At 43.8% G+C, this 22,313-nt stretch overlaps 1 protein-coding gene and 1 long non-coding RNA gene across 2 annotated transcripts; one reads left to right on the top strand and one right to left on the bottom strand.

The window, feature by feature from the left end:
- Positions 1–1,186: 1,186 nt before the first annotated feature.
- Positions 1,187–15,965, top strand: LOC150047591 (uncharacterized). Its single transcript, XR_016539216.1, has 3 exons — positions 1,187–1,444; positions 13,452–13,602; positions 15,119–15,965. It is a non-coding gene; the product is annotated as an uncharacterized LOC150047591 (long non-coding RNA).
- On the bottom strand, positions 13,438–20,789 carry Crisp1 (cysteine rich secretory protein 1). The gene is made up of 7 exons (XM_090355291.1): positions 20,727–20,789; positions 19,837–19,965; positions 16,921–17,011; positions 16,061–16,206; positions 15,177–15,274; positions 14,227–14,315; positions 13,438–13,565 (listed from the first exon to the last, which is right to left on the bottom strand). Exons 1-7 carry the CDS (start codon positions 20,784–20,786, stop codon positions 13,438–13,440), a joined length of 741 nt encoding a protein of 246 aa, XP_090211417.1. The 5' UTR covers positions 20,787–20,789.
- Between the last annotated feature and the right edge of the window lie 1,524 nt (positions 20,790–22,313).

Genomic DNA, 22,313 nt, shown 5'->3' with positions numbered 1-22,313 from the left:
ACCTTATCTTTTTAACTGGTCATTCTTCCAACTGGAATCTCCGGTTAGGATAGAGAGTGTTAAGCTGAAAGCAGAAAGACTTCCATGCTTTTATGTTGGCGGTTGAATTCAGGCCTTGCATTTCTTAGGCAGGTGCTCTGCCACTTGACCTATGCCTCCAGCTTTCCTTGTGTCTCAGTTACCCTATCCCCAGGCATGCCTGGGCCACGATCCTCCAAATTATGCCCCCTGTATAGCTGGAATGACAGGAGCACACAGCCCACCTCAGCTGTAGTATTGGCTGAGATGTGGCTTAGACAACTTCTCGCCCAGGATGACCTTGAGCCGCTATCATCCTTGTCTCTGCCCCCCAAGTCAGTAGAATTACTGACAGGATCCACTACAGCAGGGAAATTGGAATTTTATGGAGCCCCTCGATGTTATTTGAAACTCGGAGGGCTCTCTTAGGAACAGCAGAGACTCAGTGGATGGAGTCAAGTGTGTGTCCACATTCGTGATTTCCTGTGTCTGAGCTCCTGGTCTGATGTCTACACCACTGCAGGAGAGTGACCCTTCACCCCTAAGCCCACGTCTCTTCTGACACAGGCAGGCCCTGCCTTCTGGGCTCTTTTTGATTATAGGTTGATGCAATGAACATTTAGTTTATAAGTTTATCAGTGACAAAAACTGGTTCAAACTGATAGAGTTCATAAGTGTGGCACATTCGGAGCGGCGTATGGAAGAAAATAATAGACATGGTAGAATGGGAATGAGATGGATTCATACCTGGGGCCCATGTTAGGTCAGCAATTAAAGCTCAACTGAGGGAAGGGAAAGAAGACCCTGGCTTCAGGAGAGTGACAGTATTTGGAGAGTACATAGATGAGCTAGAAGGAAGAGAACCATTTTTATGACTTTCCCCTTCTTATATGCCAATGTAAAGAGCCGTAGTAATGGGACCAGTAAGTCCCCGGTTTTATGTTCACACTAACCTTGGGTGTGTAACAATGGAGAGTTTGTTCTTTCCTAAGCCCCATTCCAACTTCGTACAATGTCACGAGCTACACCCCAGGGGAGGCCCGGATCTCCAACTCCGTACAATGTCATCAGCTACACACCAGGGGAGGCCTGGATCTCCAACTCGGCCGCCGAGGGCCCAGTATTTATCTGCCTCCTTGGGCTCTCTTTGTTCTGCTTTCAAAGGTCAGCAGATGGTTGCTTTGCCAAATGTTTACTCCCTTCAAATGAACCTTCCAGGAGAAGAGAGACCCACGGAAGATTTACCTGGATGTCCCTTACCCTTGGCTCTGGTCACTTTGACATGTGACTTGAAAAGCCTTGCTTCATAGTTCACTGGTTTTCATAAGATCATGGATGACTAATTGTGAGCCAGTTACAGCAGCAGTGAGACTCTCAGCCCTTCTTCACGGTGGCGTCTCGTGGCCCTCGACACGACGAGCTGCAGGTATCTGTCACTGCGTATTTAAAGTTAGTGGTTATCTCTGCAATATTCTTAGTCACAGAAAAATCATGCCCTTGCCCAGTTATTAATTTGCAGCACGGGATCTGTTCACTCAATTCAAGTCACACTAAAAGTACAGCAACCCAACTTCATTGAAATGTTCAGGCAAAACCTTTTATGAAGTGCCCGGGGCTAGAAGACAACTGGTGAATACAGTTTTCCCAGGCCAATCCTTTTGTGTGATTTTAGATCATGTTTGTATACTCAAGAGATCTGGCCCTTGCCTGCCAAGTTTCTTTCACTCTTCCACCTGCCCAGAGAACTTTGCAGATGTACAGACCACGGGCTGAATTCTAGGTTTCACAACCTTCCCTGTATTCTTGGATGTTTGTTCACATGCTTTTACTGCTGGAACCGGGTCTTTTAGTCTAGGATAAAAGGATGGTTCTCAAGATTGGTTCTGAGGTGGTTTTCAGTTCACCTCTATGTGCCTCTTCCTTGGATGGTTTGATCAGTTTCAGTCTATTTCTTCTTTTCACTGACTCTCCATAAATATCCTTTTTCTACTATTAGTTCTTTGCGCTTCTCCAGCAAGCCTGTCCCCTCTTCATGCTATGATCTATCCATTCCTAAGCTCTGTTGAGCTAGCACATTCCCTGCTTCAGACTTCATGTTTTCTGGCAGAACCTGCATTACTCTGGCCTCCTTTCCTGACCCCACCACTCATGGCTAGCTGCCTTTACTATGTGGTTTCATCTAAAGGATTTTTATGTATCATATAAAGCATGATTCAGTGAGAAATATTGCTCCTGACTTCCTAGTAAATTCCTTATTGCTCTGACCAAAGATCTGGGAACGACTTACTCTGGCCCCATTTGAGAACTACCTTCTGTGATCGGTTGGCTGTGTTGTTTCTAGTTGAGTGACCAGAAACACATGGTGAGATAATGTATAGAACTCAGTAGCCCATCTCACAGCTACTGGGAAGCAAGAGAAAATTCATGCCTGTGCCTCACTGGGTTTTCTGATCCTTAATGGATTCTCCCTGGACACAGCTGTGGTCAGTCATTGCTTTACTAGTTGGACACGCATCTTTCAGTCCAATCAAACTGACACCAAGATTAATCATCGGAACTACGTCTATGAACTTGTTGATAAATGACTGTACAAACCTGACATAAGATGGTAGCATGGCAGACCCAAAGGAATGGAGCAATGCTGAAGGTATTGGAGATAATAGGTGAAGTTTAACAGAAAGGCTGGAAGTAGATACTATTAACATTTGCCCAGCACTTTGCAATTTACAAACTCACTTTGTTAGAAAGAAAAGCTTACTACCAGCATTCTCCAGCCTTTGAAAGGCTCATCTGTCAAGGTCATCTGTCAAGGTCATGAAGGGGAACTTGGAACGATTTTCTCATCCCCAAATTGAAAGTTTTATCTTCTGTGCTATCTTTGCATTCCTGGAAACTCTACAGTGCTCAGTATGACTTACTGTCTTTTGGTCTCACCAGACAAAGTTTTCCTTATCACAAAAATTCCTAAATGCTTCTTTCTAATTTTTTTTAAATAAATGTAGGAATAACACATCCTTCATCTCCCTTAGAAGGTGCAAAGTCTACAGAAAATAATTTTGTGGGCCATGTTCTATTTAACTCACATGAAGTAACAGAATGGGCCTTTTAGAGCCCAATATTATTAGAGTCTATAAGTACTCTCTCTCTCTCTCTCTCTCTCTCTCTCTCTCTCTCTCTCTCTCACACACACACACACACACACACACACACATACGTGTGTTAGAGCTAATACAAAACAATGTGTTAGAGCTAATACATTCACCATTCAGCCCATCTGAAACTTGGTGTGTGCGTCACATCCTCTCCCAGGGTTAGTCGTGTTGTGATGCTCTGGGACATTTCCACCCCTGAGAACACTAGGGAGTGGATGAGGAGCTCCCTGGGAAGAAACACAAGCTGGGCTCACACAGTCTCTGGTCTCACCCGAGTGCACAGTCCACTTCAGCAATAGAAAGAACTCTTAGTTATGCCCAAGGAACTCAGATCAAAGAACAAGAGTCCCTGCCACCCGGATACAAAACAGAATCTCCGCTTGACTACTTCTCAAGACAATACCTTATATTAAGAGTAATGTTACCAAAAAAAGTAAACAGATGGTAAAAAAAAAAAGTGACATTACCAAAGTCCACATGTAAGGCAACAGAGGACTAGAATAAAAGGAATTCATGGTAAATGACATTATTTTCTGCATTAACATAAGTGAGGTCATGAAACTTTCAGAAGGTACTCTTTTCATGAACTGCTGTATTTCTAAGAGGAAAAAAAACCAACACATCATGAGCCATGCTGTACAAATGTAGACAAAGGGAGGCCATAGAGCTATCTTGGAACAAATAGAATTAACATCGCTACAAAGCAGAAATGCCTGCATGAGAAAACAGCAAGAGGGAAATGGCTTGCCATGAGTTGTCAATCATGGCATAGGGTGGTTTAAACTTTAACGTGGAAGAAATAAAGAAATAAGGAATCAGTCCCTTCACAAAGGTACCACCACACAGATTCTTTGTGTTAAGATTAGGTCTCAGGGAACCATTTCCTTTTGGAATGATTTCTCTAAAAATTCCTTTGGCCTGGCCTACTGGGGCATGCTGGACTTACGCTCATCTCTCCCTTTAGATTTCTCCCTGACATCCTTCAGCTAGGCAAAGTCGATCTCCAACTTCTGGCATGGACTAAGGGAAACATTTAAGCTTGACTATTTAAAATACCTTTGGAAACAATGTTCTACAAGATGTGATGAGAAATACAGGGTAGATTTAAAATAGCAGAGCAACTTGTTGGCTGTAGAATAATATTGAAAGTACTAAGCAAGTAAGATTGAAAAGATTGTTAATTCCAGAGAGTTCCTGCAGTGTGCATCATAACCTGGAAAGGTAGAAGATTCGAGAGGTGAGTTAATAGTGTGGAAAATTACGATTGCCTCCCCACTCTCTTAGTTTGTCCTTCATGCAAGGGAGAATCAGATTTTCAGTATAAATACCATTGACTTAGTATTCTGCTAAACAATTTCTTATTTTACTGTCAAACCTGAACATAACTGAAAATTAATTATTAGCCTATTGTTAATATATAGTTTCCAATGAGTTTTGAAAAAGAAGGCATTCAGCGTTTAAACCCCATGATGCACAAAAAAGCACATTACTTTTGTTATCAGCAAAAGGTAATTTTGATTGTATATTTTTTAACCAAAGGAAATGAGAACCAAGATTATTGTAAGAATAGGATTGCCTTCCTGACATAGATGTCTGTAATTATTGTCTGTAATTATTGAGTAGTCATGATTTCTTTGAACTCTAGTTATTGAAAAATCCATAGGAGGTTAGCACCAGTAATCTTAGCTACTCAGAAGGCTGAGATTCAAAGATCGTGGTTCAAAGCCAGTGAGCCAACCCAAGCAAATAGTCTGTGAGATTCTCATCTCCACTAAACTACCACAAAAGCCAGGAGTGCAGCTGTGGCTCCAGTGGTAGCCTTGGGCAAAAGAAACTCAGAGACAGAGCTTCTTTCATCAAAAAAGAACTCCTTAATTATTAATATATTGCTAATATATTGTTATATTCCTACTGAAACTCTGACTCTGTCCTGCATGAAGCACAGACTAAGGAAATGGGAAACAGTAATTTTCCACACTACTCACATAATTCTTGAATCTTCTACCTTTCCAGGTCCCTATGCACTCTCTGGAATTAAGGATCATTTTCAATCTTCCTTGTATAGTGCTTTCAATAGTGTATTGTTATTATTCTATACATATACATATATACATAAATATGAATATATGTAATTTATGTATATATATAACATTGCCATTGCAGTATAAGAAACATGTCACTCTACGAAAAATAATCTCTAGACATTACTGGATGTCCATGGAGACTCATGCCTGTAAGAGGGGGAAATAGGAGGATTTCAATTTGAAGTTCGCCTGGGAAGTAAAGCCTATGAAAATTGTATCTCCAGTTCAAAGGCTTAGCGACAGTGCCCAGGCCCTGTGTTGAAGCTCCAAGACAGGAGGACATGTGCACACATGCGTGCATGCACACAGACACACACAGACACACACACTCGCACACACATACAATTACTACAATTCGTTTTCATTACTATAAGAACAGTCTCCAAAATGTCCTTCTTGACTCACTATTAAGAAGTGGAAATTTAGTCATGTTATATATTATTCAAAGTCCTCACGTATGTCATGGACATATGTCATGATGCTTTTTCTACAGGACCCCAACATATCCACTGCTTCACCTCACCAAACACGTCCAGCTTCTCTAAGTGACCCGAGGAGTGAGCATGGATCTGTTTTGGAATATTAATGTAGAGAAGTAATTTGTGATTGTGTGCCTTTAACATATTTATTTCTTGCCATCAAAGTTTTTTTGTGCTCTCTCTCTCTCTCTCTCTCTCTCTCTCTCTCTCTCTCTCTCTCTCTCTCTCTCTCTCTCTCTCTCTCTCTCAAATTAGCTATCAGCCACACAAATAACAGATTGTACAGCAATGAAACTGTCTAACAAACAAGGAAGTCCCAGTGCTGGCCTAAGGAGATTGGAAAATCTCTGGAGCATGTCTAGATAGAATTAACTAAAGAACATTACATGATCTCTCTCTCTCTCTCTCTCTCTCTCTCTCTCTCTCTCTCTCTCTCTCTCTCTCTCTCTCTCTCTCTCTGTATGTATGTATGTGTGCATATGTGTGTGTGTGTGAGAGAGATTTGAAAGTCTCACTCTCTTAGACCTCCAATCAGCTCTGAGTTAACATCAAATTTCTTTCCTCCTCAAGCAATGTAAGGAGTACAAAGCTGGAAAGCATTTTTAAGAGGGAAATTGTCATTCATGTTTGTTAGTTAGGGTTTGCTAGAGACCCAGAGCTGACCAAGAATGTATTTTAATGTCGGCGAGGGATGTATTAAGAAATCTGTTCGTATAATATAGGCTGGTGAGAATGCCATAGCAGGCTACTTGAAGTCTGGAGACGTGAACTCAGTCTTAATTATGTTTCAAGATCGAGGAAGTTTTAGGCTTACACCCTACCTCCCACATTCTCTGTTAGATTGTCATGATGAACAGTGCTCAGTGTAAACATAATGGGGTATGAAGATTTCTATACAGCGTTAAGTTGTAAGTGCAGCCGATGTTCTTGGGAGGTTGGGTGAGGGTGCTCGGTGTGGGGATTGGGAGTGAGTGGATGGCACACAGAGCACTGCCCCTGCTCAAAGCTACTCTGGATGGCAGCCCCCCCTCTCCCAGCTCTTCCACACCGCAGGTTTGTTCTCTAATAAGCCTGCTGTTTTTTCTTTATCTTTGACACTGTTTTTCTGTTTTCTAAACAGGGTCATTAGAGCTTTATTTTCCCTAATACTGAGCCAGCACGCTAGGCATAATTTTATATATCTCGAACACCTAGTTTTAGGACTTACTATATTATTATCCATTACTAAATAAGTAAGTGAAAACATTTACTTGCAATATAAGTTTAATTTGTATTATAGGCTCCAAATGAGATTATGTACTCATTCATCCACATGTCCAAAGACGTAATTCCCTCTAGGAGTTTTTTTAGTTTATATTTATTTCATCTTCTTGGATTTGATGTTTATTTTTTGTGGGGGGGGTTTTTTGGTAAATAATTTCCTCATACAAGAACTCCGTGTAAAGCCATGTTAACTTACATACAATTATTTTAATCCTGTCAAACTAAACTACCCGATCATTCCTCAGTTAATGTGGCTTTATCTAATTCCCTTTTCCGACAGAAAACAATCACAAATCTGAACCCCCCAAAAAAAGTAACTGCAAAAAACACAGGTGATGCTCTCTATTTTAACAGGCAAATTAAAAATGGTTCCTCCCTTGAAAACACACGCTGGCCAAGTTCCAGTGAGATCTCCAGGATTCCTCTGCAAAGGCCCTGGACAGGCCTGGCGTGGCTGGACTTTCTCTGTCCCTGCCCTGGTCATGGCTGAGACTCACGGGGCTGCGGGCCACCCTGAGCCCAGGTGGTGTCTGCTAGGCTAAGCATAGTGGAGGAACTCCACCCCGGGCGGGACTTTCCCCTGTAGAAATCTGGCTGAAAAGAGGCATAGTTTCGGTGAAGTTCCAAAGTTTAATTAGAAACACAAAATAAGTGGGAATTGTCTTTGAAACTCTGAACATGTATGTGCTTGATTGGTTTAAAACTGGTTTTGCTTATTTTTAAATTCAAAAACTTCCCCAAATGGTGAATGAATCATATCCGTGTAGGACAGTCTTCACTAACAAAGCTAATACAACCAAGCAAATTAGGAAGAGAGAAAAGATAGCAATTTTGAAGGTCTCATACTAATCTCCTACTAATATTTTAAAGCTATTGCTATTCAGATAAGTCTCTAAAGCAACTGGTAGATAGTGAAACAGAATAATCTAGAAATAGATTATCAATTTTATGGTCGTCTCATATTTCACACATAACAATGCACAAAAGGTAATTGTTTTTAAAAAATGATGTTGGGATGGCTGGGGTTGGGTGGAATCTTCAGGCTAATATCACAGAGAAGCAGTGATTTAAAATAGATGACATGTCTAAGGAGAACAAAAAGTAATTGAAACATTTGAAGGAAATGAACATCTTTTGTTATCTGAAAGTAGGCAGAATTGCTTACACAGGCCATGTAAGATGATTCATAAAATAAAAGTGGAAAACATGACTTCACTAAAAATAAAAATACCTTTTTCAGAAGGTAAAATGAAAATTATATTGGCAAGGCATACACAAGGAGAAGATGCCTAGAACATTACTACAGTGACAGTGTTATCTGGGATTTGTTATCTAAGATATTTGCTACTTAAAAGAGAAGCAGTAAAGCTTGTTCAGGTTGATTTGGGGAAGCAGAAGATACCATGGGCATTGGCTTATCCAGTATGAAATAATAAAGGATCTATGTCTTACAAGCAACACCGTGATTTCCTGTAAAGAGTTAAAAATGGTCATGTGTACCTTCTTTGCAAAAGAAATCTAACTTTTCCCATTTTAAGACATGGGAAGACTGGTTCTGCATACCGTTGAGTGTCTGTAGTATGTTTTTTGAATTGACCGTGAATCGGTGAACTCCTGGTGCAAGATCTGCCCTGATAGGGGTGAGGCCAGCCAGACTTATTCTTTCTGGGTTTCCAGAAGGAGTGAAAAACTGAGAGTAGTACAAAGTTCATCTGTAGGTAAAAATATGAGCAGGCACCTTTTCTTGCTGCTCTTACTGCCCAAGTGTGTGAGATAGCAACTTTTTTCAACCTGTGGATGTGAAGTCTCCTTGGAGACTGCTCACGTATCTTGGCTTCCAGGCCCCAGCCTGGAGCTGCATAATTCATCTTTCCTGTTCCAAGCCTTTCTTGTAAGACTAAACCGATAGTGCTTTCCTGCTTTCAGCTGGCAAAAAGTCATTGCATGGCAATCCAGCTTCTAGCATGTAAATCCTCTGTCATGTTCTCACAGATCCTATTGGTTCTGTCCTCTGGATAACACTGGATAAACACTGGATAAGCCCAGTGTTTATTTGTTTGACAGTTTTGGGGTGGTAGTGGGGTTTGAATGCAGACTTTTGCTTGCCCGGTAGACATTGTACCATTGGAGCTTCTCCATATCCTCTTTTGGGATTGGTTGTTTTAAATAGTGTCTGGCCCTCCTTACTCTAGCTATTCAGGAGGCAGAGATCTGAGGGTCAGGATTTGAAGCCAGCCCAGGCAGACAAATCTGAAGTACTGTTTTTTTTTTTAAATCTCCAATTAAAAAAAAAATTCCAATTAACCAGCAACAAGCTGGAAGTCCAGGCATGACTCAAGTGATACGGACCACCAGCTACAAGAGACAAAAAACCCCCTCAAGATTATGAGTTTTTACCCCTAGTACACACACACACACACACACACACACACACACACACACACACACTTCAAATGAAGTTTTGAATTTATTCCCTCACCAGCCAGGACCCCAGTCTTCTTATGTATACTTCCCAAATAGTTTGGATGCCAGGCATGAAATATCATGCCCAGCTGTTGATTAAACATCAGATTGCTTTTACAAATTTAGGACAGCGTATGGTAATTTTCAACCTCATTAGTATAATAAATAGTCTTGGTTTTGCAAGAAAGAAATCCTTTATTGTTCTATGCAATACTCTGCTAGTCTGTGGGCTGCTTTCACCACCACCCCTACTCCACTTTCTTGTTTATGTTATTTCTACCCTCAGTAATGTGGTGATTTAACATTGATGTGTTCAACATTGCTGAGAGTTACTATGAAGGAGAACAGGAGTCATTTTCAAATGAGCGCATGCAGGGAGAAGCTGACATTCAGTCTATCTGCAGAGCTGATGCCCTTTAGAAGCTGAACTTGATGTGGGGCGAAGTTGCCTCCTCCATAGTCCCCTGCTACACAAGAAGTACATGAAGTGGAGAACAGGAGGGCTGAGGTTTGAGGCAGGCCATGGTGGCAAAATGTTGAGACTCCGTCTGAACTAATCAGCTGGGTGTGGGGCATAGCCTTGTCTCCCAGTTTTGAGGGAAGCTGTAGTAGGAGGGTTGTGATCTATGTGAGACGCAGTTCGAAAAACAAGAAGCTTCATGGGCAGAGGGAATGGCTCAAATGTTAAAATGCCTGCCTAACAAGGGGGAGGCCCTGTGCTCAAACCTCAGTAGTAGCAGAATAAAGAAGAAAACCAACAAAAGAAAGAAAGAGGGAAAGGAAGGGAGAAGAAAAAGACTGAAAGAAAGGATACAAAGTGAGACAAATAAGAGAAAAGCAAGTCTTTACAAGGGGGTGAAATGCTTGATGGGATTCTAAGCCCAGGCTTTTAGATCCCAGTGATTTATACCTTGTAATTATAGGCCAGATCTAGCCTGGTGTGCTGTTCAGTTTTGAAGGCACGTAACCTCCCTTTTTATAATGAATAGTGACAAGAAAAAAAAAATGGAAGACAATTCCAAGGCACAATTAAATTTTACTTTTTATTTTTGGGTCAGTGCAGTTTTAAAACAACGTCTTCCTGCTCCCTCTGGTGGCACAGTGTGTCACTGCCTCCGCGTTTCAGAAGATGCCCCAGGGATTGCCTCACTGCAGTTAATAAATGCACACTGTTGACCTACTGAATAATAGCTCGTAAGGTTTTGGAATTTGGGTTAATCTTTTAAAATTTTTAAGAATTATCTTTAAGAAGTCATACAGTGAAATTTCCATTTAACAAAGTAATGTATGAATGCCTTGCATCTTGATTCATGTCACCCCTTTCGACATTCTCGCCCGTCCCTCCTCTACCCACCTTTTTCCTTATCACCTTAATTTTGCAGGATACGTGTTGGATTGCCTGCATGCTCCCCCTTCTCCTCTTACCCTGTCTACACTTTTCCCCTTGGCCCCACACCAGCACTCCTGAGAATCCACTTCCTGGTGTTGTATTTTGCTGAACTTAGACTTTTAAGGGATTGCACTGTTTGAGTTCTTCCTTGAAATTGTCACATCTGTTAATACACATGCACTGCCACCCAACATATTTACTTACAAATTTATATGATCTCAATCTAGCTCCCACATGTAAGGAGAAACATAGACCCTTGGTCTCTCTGGGACTGACTCATTTAACAGAATTCTTTCCAGCTATTTCAATTTATTCACAAATAGTCTACAGTATCATTCTCTCTGGCATTTGAAAATCTGCGCAGAAAAACATAGAGATTCTCACATATCTCTGGGAGGTCAATAAGAGTCTCCGCAGAGATTTTCTAGAGAAAACTATAGATTACTGGAGAGCTGGCTAACCCATGGAGCCAAGACGGGCTCTGCAAAGCTTTCCCTGTCAGCCTGTGCCTCCTGCCACCTTGTGGTGTGTTGTGAGGTTGATTTTTCTTGAGCATCTCTATGTGTCAGTAATTCCCACAACCAAGAAAACTGTCTTCATGGGGTATTCTCTCTACAGCACCTCATCCCAGTCCTTCCCATAGAAATACACAGCAGGAATGGATTGGTCTCAGTGGTGACCTGTTGTTAGAGGGCTCGCAATGTTTGATCTCAGAAGTGAATCTGACTTGATCGGGACCTGCTCCCTCGCAGAACGGAAAGAGTGGTGTCCGCTCACATGAAGGAAAGCCTGCGGCCAGGTGACAGCCCACCATTTCCTGTGCATCTCTGTCAGCACAGAGCCCTGCTCTGCCCCGCTGCTTCTTAGCAGACAATGGGGAATATGTTGTCTCTGCCTCATTTGCCTTCCTCTCGAGGTCTCCTGGCAGTCTAGCCACTTTGTGTGTATCTCCGCACCCCACCAGGACCCAATCATTGCCTTAGGCTTCTATCCTGCAGGCTGCTCTTTTCTATCTTTGAGTCACAGATATCCTTGGCCTTCCTGAACATACACACACACACACACACACACACACACACACACACACACACACGGACACTCGGGCCATCCATTCTGTGTGTCTGACCTCTCTCCCCTCACAGTCACTGTAAAGCATACAGTGGATTTTCTGTCCTCGGAGGAAATGTCACCAAGGTCTTAACCCCCTTGATAGACAGTGGTTGTGGAAGTGGTCCTGGGACCATGGGAAAAAATTTCAACTTGTTTCATATTTTCTTGGAGATGCTCTATGAAGCATTTTTTGGAGGTACTCAAACTGATTTTTACCACTGAAGCAAAATATAGCTTCTATTCACCCCTAAGGGGGTCATAAAAAGTGATGAAAACCTAAGGGTTTTATTAGATGTAAATTTTTAGAAAAAGAATGAATTTGTAGAAGAAAAAACTTCAGTGAACTAAAGAAATACCAGAGACTGGATTATATGTATCTGTGCTATCTGCTTGTTTAATGTTCAGATTCAAAAATATGTATACCCTTATTTGAAGCAAGCAAGGATTTGGCTTCTGAGTCATTGAATATCATAAGAACATTTTAAAATACTAAAATCCATGAATTACGAATTCTTTCCAACTCGAAGCACTTCTCTCCTTAAAACTTTTTCTATCCAGCAAGACCTATACAATATTTGTTTTAATGAAGGCATTCAACTCTTCAGAATAACCACAAAACATAAGGTTTCGACAGATTTGGCAGAAGTATAAAAATCAAAGAATGCTAAGGTGAGAGGAGAAACAAGAGAGCACTCTCCGGTGAAGGAGAGAGAGACGGAGGAGTCTGACATAATTTTATGCCTTGCTTTACACATGTATGTATAGAACTGGCAATGAAATGAAGAGATGCTTGAACCACTTTCCAGCTCAAGAATTTTAACCCTGCAGGTGGAGGCTCACACTCTTGTTTCACAGATTTGCTTTAACACTTGATTGAAAATGGGAGTGAGATGTAAAAATAAACAGTTGAGGGGGCCAGGAGTTTGGCCTAGTGGTAGAGTGCTTGCCTAGCATGCACCCAGACCCAGGTTCAATTCTTCGGTGCCACATACATAGAAAACAGCCGAAGTGGTGCTGAGGCTCAAGTGGTAGATCTCTGGCCTTGAGAAAAGTCCAAGGACAGTGCTCAGGCCCTGAGCTCAAGCCCAGGACTGGCAAAAAACTAAAGAGTTGAGTTAGCTGTGCACAGAAGACAGGCATCCACTTGACAGGAAGCAATGGAGAGGTCAAGGGGGAGAGGTCAACTGGACAGACCCTACTGGTACTCAGTTTGACGGGCAGGGACTTAGTTACACTGTTAGGCGATTTATGCCAACCTAAGAATTGTCTATAATGTATGTTTTTTGTTTGAAGCAAGTGTTGAAATGGATAAGACAAAATGAACATGGATTCAAATCTACTGATGCCCATGAATGATTATTAAATTTAAGATATTGATCCAAACTGAACCCAAAGGAAATTCAGGAAAGCACAATGAAATAGACAATCTAGCAGCTTCCATCCAGTTTTCATATCAGAGATCTGAGAATAACCAAGACTTATTTTATCTCAGTTGTACACAAACAGGTAGCTTTGCACAGGAGGTTAATGGTTGGGTGGCTGCATCCAAGAACCCTGGCTTGTTTGGCACAGTCCTGGATTTCATCAAAGTAGAAGCAGGGGTTTGCTGAAAAGAAGTAGCATGACATCACCTTTCCCAAAATGTAAGTAGAGACTTCTTAACTACAGCTTATCTTGTGAGCATGAGCTGTTTCTCTTTGGATGTATAATAGGACATAATGCTTTCTGTGAAGCAAAGCCTGGCATTTTTATCTGGGTACAAGGCAAGTTTTTTCCATAAGTATTTCTTCATTGTTAACATCATAATTACCAAGGTTGGCCTTGAGTAGTCTACAGTGGCCTTGAGTAGCCTACAGTAGCCTTGAGTAGCCTACAGTGGCCACTTTGAAAGCCAGCTTTCTGAGAAATACTGCAAGCAAGATGTGCGATTTATGGACCCAAGAACTTTTTAAACAGCAGAGGAAAAAGAAAATCTGCACATCCGTTAGCATATTGCCCAACTTTGCCATAATGAAAGAAAATCTTGTGGAATAGCGATAGTATGAGATTTCACACTTATACATTCTGATTTCCACGGCTACCAACTAGATCCGTGGCCTTTGTTCCCTGTGGGATGAGGGAAGGGTTGGCAGAGAGGATGAGGATATGCCTTGAGAAGAAGGTTGTAAAGAAGTAGGATGTCGCTTAAGGCCTATTTTAAAGGATTCCTGGTCCTCTCCCACCCCTCATGCAAGCCCCATGACTGATCAGAGGATGAAGGCACTTACTACACAGCTTGTTTTCGCAGTTATTTGGGCAATCTCCACACCAATCTCCCTTCTTATAAGGTTCATTTATTGTGTCAGGATTATTTCCCCTTAGAGAAGAAACAAAGAAAATTATGTCTGATTAAAACCATGTCACTGGGACATGTAGGCAAAAATAAATGTACTATATGCAGATAACTTTTAAAAACAAATCTTATAATTCTTATAGGCTTGTGGTATGATATATTTTTAAATCTGCAGATATGACTGACTTTGACAGCTATTGCCAAAATTAGGGTGTCATAAAACATTTCTGTCAAGGTACACCTACCCCTTAATAAAACTTCATAACTGAGACTTTTGGACAGTAAAAACATAACAAGACAATAAAGCGCATGTCATTAATACCCACAAGAACTTAGGCAACCTTATCTTAACAGGTATGGTTATGAAGAGGGTAAAAAAGAAGGCTTGGTGGGTGCCAGTGGCTCACACCTATAATCCTAGATACACAGGAGGCTGAGAGCTGAGGATTGCAGTTTGAAGCCAATGCAAGCAGGAAAGTTCATGAGAACATCTCCAATTAACCACACACACACACACACACACACACACACACACACCCCTTAAATGGTTCAATGTTGGGAGAAGCTTGCTATGAGTTGCTGTCTTTTGTAGAAACAACTGGTGTGAATAAAATGTTAGCCCAGATAAAACCACGTGAAGTGTTGGGGTAAAAATGAAAGAATTGGTGCTCAAAGTTTTGGCATCAGTGAGATAAAAATCTATTTAGTAAAAGAAAACCATAAAACTGTGAAGTTGTATTTATCAGTTTCAGGTATCATGTGAATGCCATTTTATCCCTAAAGATGTGCCTATGTTGAGAGTGTTTAAATATTCTGACACCAAACAGCCTAGTTCTTTTAGGATCCCATTGGCTGAGGACACTCGAAGGGGCGGCTCTTCCGTACTCGTGGCAATAGTGGCAGATGTAGATATACTGAGGCTCCCTGTTTTTGCGGCACGACGAGACACCACAGCCAATGAGATAAGAAGTCGCCCAGACGATCTGCAATAGAGCAGAGCAAAGGGTCACTCACCGCCCGCCACGCCTGTACCATCCTCTCATGGGAGGGAGCCAAGCTCACTTCAAGGTCTGCTTTGAGAATGGCGTCTCCAAACAGACAGGAATAAGATTCCACAAATGCAAGTCTCCTCATGGAAGCTAGAAAGCCAGTTTGTGGTCTCCTTGGGAAGGGAATGAAAAGGTTCTCGTGGACTTAGCCACGAGGCTCATTCACTCTGTGTCCTCAAACCTATACACAGCGAATCCGCCAGCGGAGGACAGGCAAAGCACGGCTGCAGAACTTGCCTGTTTGTGGAATGATTCTGATGGCCTGGAGAAGTGTGGGTAGAGATCAGGAGCAGAATGGTGTTTGCCAGAGGTTTGAGGAAGGAGAAGTGAAAAGCGTTACTGAGAACAGAGCTCTTTGGTGGGTAGGGGACATGTGCCAGCCGCGTGGCGCAGTTTCAAGGCACTTGGCATGGTGGATGTTGAATGCTGCGGCTTGGAAACGTTTAGAATGCTTTGAGTGATGGATAGGCCTTGCCACAGTAAAACCAAGCTGGAAAAAATAAGCGCCTGGAGTACACGGTGCTATTATTTCCAGTCTTCGTAAATCTTATTTTCTAAAGTAAAGTAAAAGGAAGACTAATCTTGGACTCCTTTTCCTTTGGGCTAAAGAGGCAGCCTCTTACTAAGCCACATACTGAGGGGGAGACACGCAGTGGCTTCCATGGTTTTGTGCTTCCACGCGTGCCCCTCGCCCTGGCTGTGCACAGATCCGCGCATTACCTGCGTGTAATGATTCGTTCCCATGTCCTCAATGGTCGTCCACTCCCCGTACTTGAAATATTTCGACTCGTTGTACCAGGTCTCGATGACTTCTGACCACGGGATGGGAGCGGCCTCTGTGTGCACATTTTCTCCACAGAAAGTGTCTGGAGGGGGGAGGTCAGGATGGGGAGGTGTGTGGAGGGGGGAGGCCAGGCTGGGGAGGTGTGTGGAGGGGGGAGACCAGGCTGGGGAGGTGTCTGGAGGGGGGAGACAAGGCTGGGGAGGTGTGTGGAGGGGGGAGGTCAGGCTGGGGAGGTGTCTGGAGGGGGGAGGTCAGGATGGGGAGGTGTGTGGAGGGGGGAGGTCAGGATGGGAGGTGTGTGGAGGGGGGAGGTCAGATGGGAGGTGTCTGGAGGGGGGAGGTCAGGATGGGGAGGTGTCCAGGAGGCCAGCCATAGGTGGCTGGCTGGCATTGCCCATGCAGAGCTGTTTTTAGCTTTAGACCTTCTAGGGGTTCACCTTTGAAACTTTGGTTCCCAGCTGGGGTGCCATATGGAGGCACAGGAACCTGCGGTGCAGGATGGGGGGCTGGTGGAAGGCTTGGGTCACTGCGCGGATGTCTTTGAAGGGCTCCCTGGGTCTTTGCTTCTCTCCTTTTCTCTTCCCTCCCCTTCCTCCCTTCCCTCCCCCACCATCCCCTTTCCCTTTCCTCCCCTCCTGCTTCCCCTCCCTCTCTCCCTTCCTGTTACCCCCAGGTGAGGTCCCCTCCAGTCTGTTTATTCTGTGTCACCTCGCTGGCGGCTGCCAGCTATGGACTTGTGAAAGCACGAGGTAAAAGGAAGCTTTTCCCTTGTGGGTTGTGGGTGAACGGGCCTTACTGGACAGCCTTCTCTCCATGGGGTCGTTGTCCGCCATGTCGCAGTACCTGGCCAGAATTCGTGCGTTGTATGCAGCCTCCTCACTCCACTCCTGGGACAGAAGAAGAAAGCCACAGCACGAAGACATGCATGCCACAACCGCCTGACCACCCAGGTCCCTTCATGGGAGGCCTCTCCTGTACCAGGCTTGCAGTGTCTTCTGTTGTTGAAACCGTGCAGTTGAAATTTTACCTCATCACAGGGTTTAGTTATCGTGGCAGGAACCAGAGACAAAAGCACCGTGCCATGCCTTGGCGCCTGAGCCCACAAATCAGAACTCAGCTAAGTACTGGCCAGCGACAGCTTCCTCCTCATAGGTGGTGAGGAATGGAGTTGAGACCTCCAGGAAAACAGAGCGGGGATACACGGAGCCAGGTCAGCAGCTGTCATTACCACGAGCGAGTCCCCTGTCTTCCTGAACCCCCGTGTGTGAGTGTGTGTGTGTGTGTGTGTGTGTGTGTGTGAGTGTGTGTGTGTGTGAGTGTGTGACTGTGACCCCTGATGTTACCCAGAGAATCTTCTCCAGAGCTTTCGGGCGGTGCTCACACACACCCACGGTGATGGATGCGGTCTTTCCCTATCCACGGGGACCGAGAGAAGCGGAGACAGCTTCTCAGTGCCATCTCTGCCATCATCTGTGTTATAACCCCACGGGGGCTGCCTGCCACATTCCTCCCCCACTCAGCTCCCAACCCTCCACCTCTTCCCTCCTGTGGTAACTGTGCACTCTAGTGGAGGAAGAGGAGGAGGAGGAGGAGGAGGAAGAGGAGGAGGAGAAGGAGGAGGAGGAAGAGGAGGAGGAGGAGGAAGAGGAGGAGGAGGAGGAGGAGGAAGAGGAGGAAGAGGAGGAGGAAGAGGAGGAAGAGGAGGAGGAGGAAGAGGAGGAGGAAGAGGAGGAGGAAGAGGAGGAGGAGGAGAAAGAGGAGGAGGAAGAGGAGAAGGAGGAGGAGGAAGAGGAGGAGGAAGAGGAGGAGGAGGAGGAGGAGGAAGAGGAGGAGGAGGAGGAGGAGGAAGAGGAGGAGGAGGAGGAGGAAGAAGAGGAGGAGGAGGAGGAGGAGGAGGAGAAGGAAGAGGAGGAGGAGGAGGAGGAGGAGGAGGAAGAAGAGGAGGAGGAGGAGGAGGAGGTGGAGGAGGCCTCTGCTCTGGCAGAGCTACTGATGGGGTTTCCCCCAGAGCCTAGACTCCACAGGGGTCACCTGCACTGAGTGGAGGCCTTCTCAGGCCACAGGTCAGCAGGTTGTCAGTGGTGATGTGGAGACTGTCCTCAGACCGGGTGTCCATCCACGCCACCCATCCCCGAGGGTGGGGTCATTTGCCTGTTCCTCTCAAGGTCTGCCACTCTTTAGAGAGGCCCAGGCTGTGCTGTGGATGTTACGCACGTGTCTATACCCCCATCTGCTGGACGTTCCCAAGAACTGCGCTTCAGCTGCGTGACTGCTGCCTTGAAACCACTTAGTAGCTTGAGCAAAGGGTTACCTTGCTTCTTCATCCAAGAGAAAGAGGCCATTTAGTTATGTGCGTGTGTGGATAACTGAACATGCCTAGATGATCAGAGTCAGTGCGTGGTAACGGGAAGAATCCCATTTTACTCACTAGCGAGGAAAATTTGCCTCTCGTGCTCATCTTAGCCAATGCTCAGAGCTAGCACTTACCTGGCTGTCCTCTGCTAGCATTTGCAGTGGACTCTGAGACTTTCCAGGTTCCTTTCTGCAGGCAGCATTGACTCCCAGCAGGGGGGAGTCACAGAGGCCTGTGCTCTCTCTTCTTTCTCAAAATTGCTCTTCAGGACCGTCCTCCCTTCTCTAGGGGGAGCCCACATCCAAAGCCAGGCCGCCTCTGCCTAACTTTCTTAGTTAGGTCTCTGGCTTCAGTCAGTTCTAAAATTTATTATTATCATTATTGTTGTTATTTTTTAGCTGCAGTATTTGCTGTCTAAACACACACAAGAGCCTGATCAGTTGTTTCGACTTCTCTGCGAGGCATGTTTTGGTAATTTTAGCCTTAAAAATTTCCCTCTGTTCTCCACTTACTCATTTCCACGTAGAGGCTCCCTTGTGGTGTGAGAATGGTTGAAGAGACATACGGAGCTGGTGTCAGACACTGGCAGTGACTTTAGAGTGTAGATATCACCAGGAGGAGATACGGGATGAACAAGAAATCCTTATGCATTGTTAGGGGAATATGAATAAGTGCGACCACTGTGGAAGAGGATGTGGAGGTTCCTGGAAACCACACCTACCTCCTGATCCATGACCCTCCATCCAAAGACGATGACACAATATACAGGAGCGATAACTGCGTATCTATGTCTATTACAGCCTTGTTCACAAGAGGCCAAACTGAAATAACGCAAGGAGGACGAGCACCACTGAGTAGATAAATACACACACACTCACACTCACATTGTAGACTATTAATCATAAAGAAAACAATGGAATCCTGTCGTTTTCAGGGAACCTGGACCTGTAAATCATGTTGTGTGAGAGAAGTCAGACTCCTAAGCCAGACATCATGTTTTCTCTGCCATTTATGGAGTATAAACCCCCAGACAAGGACAATGATCATAACAAGTACCAAGTGTAAATGTAAAAATGGGAACTCGTCTTGTGTGGACCAGTGAGGGAGCAGAGGAAAGAAAGGACAGGATCTGGAGGAATGAAGAAGACCAAAAGATGTCTCGTGTGTGAGGTTGTGTAAGTGTGTGTGTGCAGAGAGGCATGTGCGGACAGAGGATAGCGGAGCTCACCTCCATTTCCAAATGAGAGGGAGGGGAAGAAAGAGAGGGGGCTGGGAATAAGAATGAAAGTCCCGGAATTTTATACCAGTGACGGCACAGGAGTCGAGGCCGTGGCTGGGCGCGCCCTTCTTGCAGCTTACCACCCTCAGCATGTTCCTGGCTGGAGGATCCACGCCTCTCCGGAGCCTGTTGTGCACGCGGACGATTTCCTTCTGCACCTCCTCGGGCTCTGTGGTGAGCTGCATGTAGAGGATTCTGGCCTCTTTGGGCTACCATAGAAAATTCAGATTTCCTGTTATCTCGGCCACATGCAAGACATTATTTGCATGCCTCTCGACAGTGGGAATCCAGTGTTAAGCACTGGTGTGCAGACATTCTTTGATCCATAATCCCTCAGAGTCCATTTTCCCAGTGTTCGTTTAAGGATTTCTGAATGTCAGGTTAAAGGTTAATTTTTCAATTTACCCCTCTCTCCCTCCCCTCTACCCCCTCCCTCCCTCCCTCCCTCCCTCCCTCCCTTCCTTCTTCTTCTCCTTTCACTAAGGCTTGATCTTATGTTCTTCAGCTTTTGCTTTTTTTTTTTTCCTCTCAAGGCTTAAATTCCATCTGTTGACTCATACCTCTACTTCCAGCTTTTTGCTGATTAATTGGAGATGAGTCTCCTGGACTTTTCTGTCCAGACTAACTTGAACTATGATCCTTAGATATCTGTCTCCTTAGTAAGAATTATAGGAGTGAAACACCAGCACTCAGTTTTCGTTTCTTTTCCTTTTTTTCTTTTAGTTAAGAAAATGACATCAGCGTGGGCACATAGGATTAAGCTTGCCTCATCCTAGTTATTTAGTCTACACCCTGTGTGAGCTGCCCTATTTTCTGGTTCATTCCATTGAAATATGCTGGATAGTTATTGTGGGAGGCAATGCATGAGTGGTGTAGCCTCTTGGTAGCTTGCCTGCTTCGGTGTTTTATTAAAAAGTTACTTGTTATCCTCGTCTGCAAAGCAATTTTGTACCCTGGAGTCCTTACGTACTTTGAGGATCTTTGCAGTCAGGAAATTGGTCAGAGCAGCTAGAAACAGGATATATTTCATTATCATCCCTGCAAAGAAATGTAAAAAGACAAAAGATACTAAGTGATGCTTCAACTCATGGAGTAATGTTTTCAAACAAACTTTGGAACTCTATTTGCTGTGTGTACCCTTTCTGCCAGAAGGGACTTACAGAATTATTTGGTATTATGAGTGTTATACAGAATGTAGTATTCTCTATCTGTTACGGGGATCCAGGAGAGTACGGAGAAATATGACTGAAGGATAATGGACTCACAACAATGTAAACTTCTCCAGCCCCAGACTCTTCCTATTGGTTAGCTGGCTATGGCTTCCCAGAAGGGAAAGCTGGAAGAGGTCATTGTGTTATCTGGGTAGGTCAAGGTCATCACAAGGTTGCTGAATGTGGAAGAGGAAAGCCTCAGGAGTCACTGTTAGTGTGACATGTGAGAGGTTCCACTAGCCATGCCTGGCTCCGAAGAGAGAGGAAAGGAATACAGCGAGGGATCTTAACAGATTATGTTCATTTTCCTAAGAGCATCACATTTGGACTCCACACGTCCAGACCTATATTTGATAGTGAGTTCATATTAATTTAAGGCACTGGGCTCATATCACTTGTTACACCAGCAAGAGAAAATGGAGGGAAGAAATCAGCAAGATTAGATTTAAATTCTACTTTGTTTCTACAAGAGCTAGATGGTGTTGCTCAGACCTTTCTGTGCAGTCAATGTGAGATATTCTGGGATGTCCCGTGGTTCTACTAAGAGCTGCTGTCATGGAGAATCCGGTAAATCAGTGCTGATTCGTTGTCTTTATTTTTTTTTTATCAGATTTAGTTGGCTAACTATATGATTGTTAATACATGTTTTCCAATTTCATTGTCACCTTTTCACAGTTATCAAATTCCTTTCTGAATTTTTCCTGGGGAAAAGAAGAGACTGTAAACATGGTTTACAGGAATAAATATTTTTAAAGAAAAAGGTAAATAGTTTTTGCATAATGGAGCAGGGCAGAGTGCTTATGATTTTTCATCCAGTGAAGTGGCTTGCCTTTTGGTGTCTAGTTCCTTGTGTTTAGCATGAAGGAAACCATAAATCATTTCTGTGAACAAACATGCCAACAATCATACTTCTCCCTCTTCTTGAAAATTTCTTTCTTTCCTTCTATCTCAGTACACAGAGGATCGCACATACCCATATTCAAAGACTGCCAAAATGTGTATTTCCTTCTCTCACCTAATTATCTCAAAATCTAGGAAAGCAAATAATTTAATCTAAGTTATTTTTTAAAAAACACAGAATTAAAAAGGTTTTGAGCTGGGAACTGGTGGATTATACCTGTAATCCTAGCTACTCAGGAGTCTGAGATCTGAGGATCCCTGTTCAAAGCCAGTCTAGGCAGGAAACTCGGTAAGACTCTTGTCTCCAATTAATTACCAGAAAACCAGAAGTTATCTGTGGCTCAAAGTGATAGAGTATTTCCTTGAGCTACAAAGCTCAGAGACGTTACCCAGGGCCTGAGTTCAAGGCCCATGGGTGACAAACAAACAAGCACAACAACAACAAG

Source organism: Megascapheus bottae, chromosome 22 (assembly GCF_031878675.1).
Source record: "Megascapheus bottae isolate mThoBot1 chromosome 22, mThoBot2.hap1, whole genome shotgun sequence".
NCBI classification, from domain to species: domain Eukaryota; kingdom Metazoa; phylum Chordata; class Mammalia; order Rodentia; family Geomyidae; genus Megascapheus; species Megascapheus bottae.
This window is presented reverse-complemented; position numbering and strand designations above follow the sequence as displayed.

What these genes read in the sequence shown, in the direction of transcription:
- Crisp1 (XM_090355291.1), bottom strand. Translation starts at nt 20,786, where the DNA reads ATGAAATATATCCTGTTTCTAGCTGCTCTGACCAATTTCCTGACTGCA. An exon ending in CCAGGAACATGCTGAGGGTG is followed by an intron (nt 17,012 to 19,836) that starts GTAAGCTGCAAG and finishes CTTCTGTCCCAG; the next exon opens with GAGTGGAGTGAGGAGGCTGC. An exon ending in ATCTGCCACTATTGCCACGA is followed by an intron (nt 14,316 to 15,176) that starts GTACGGAAGAGC and finishes TTCTTCTCTAAG; the next exon opens with GGGAAATAATCCTGACACAA.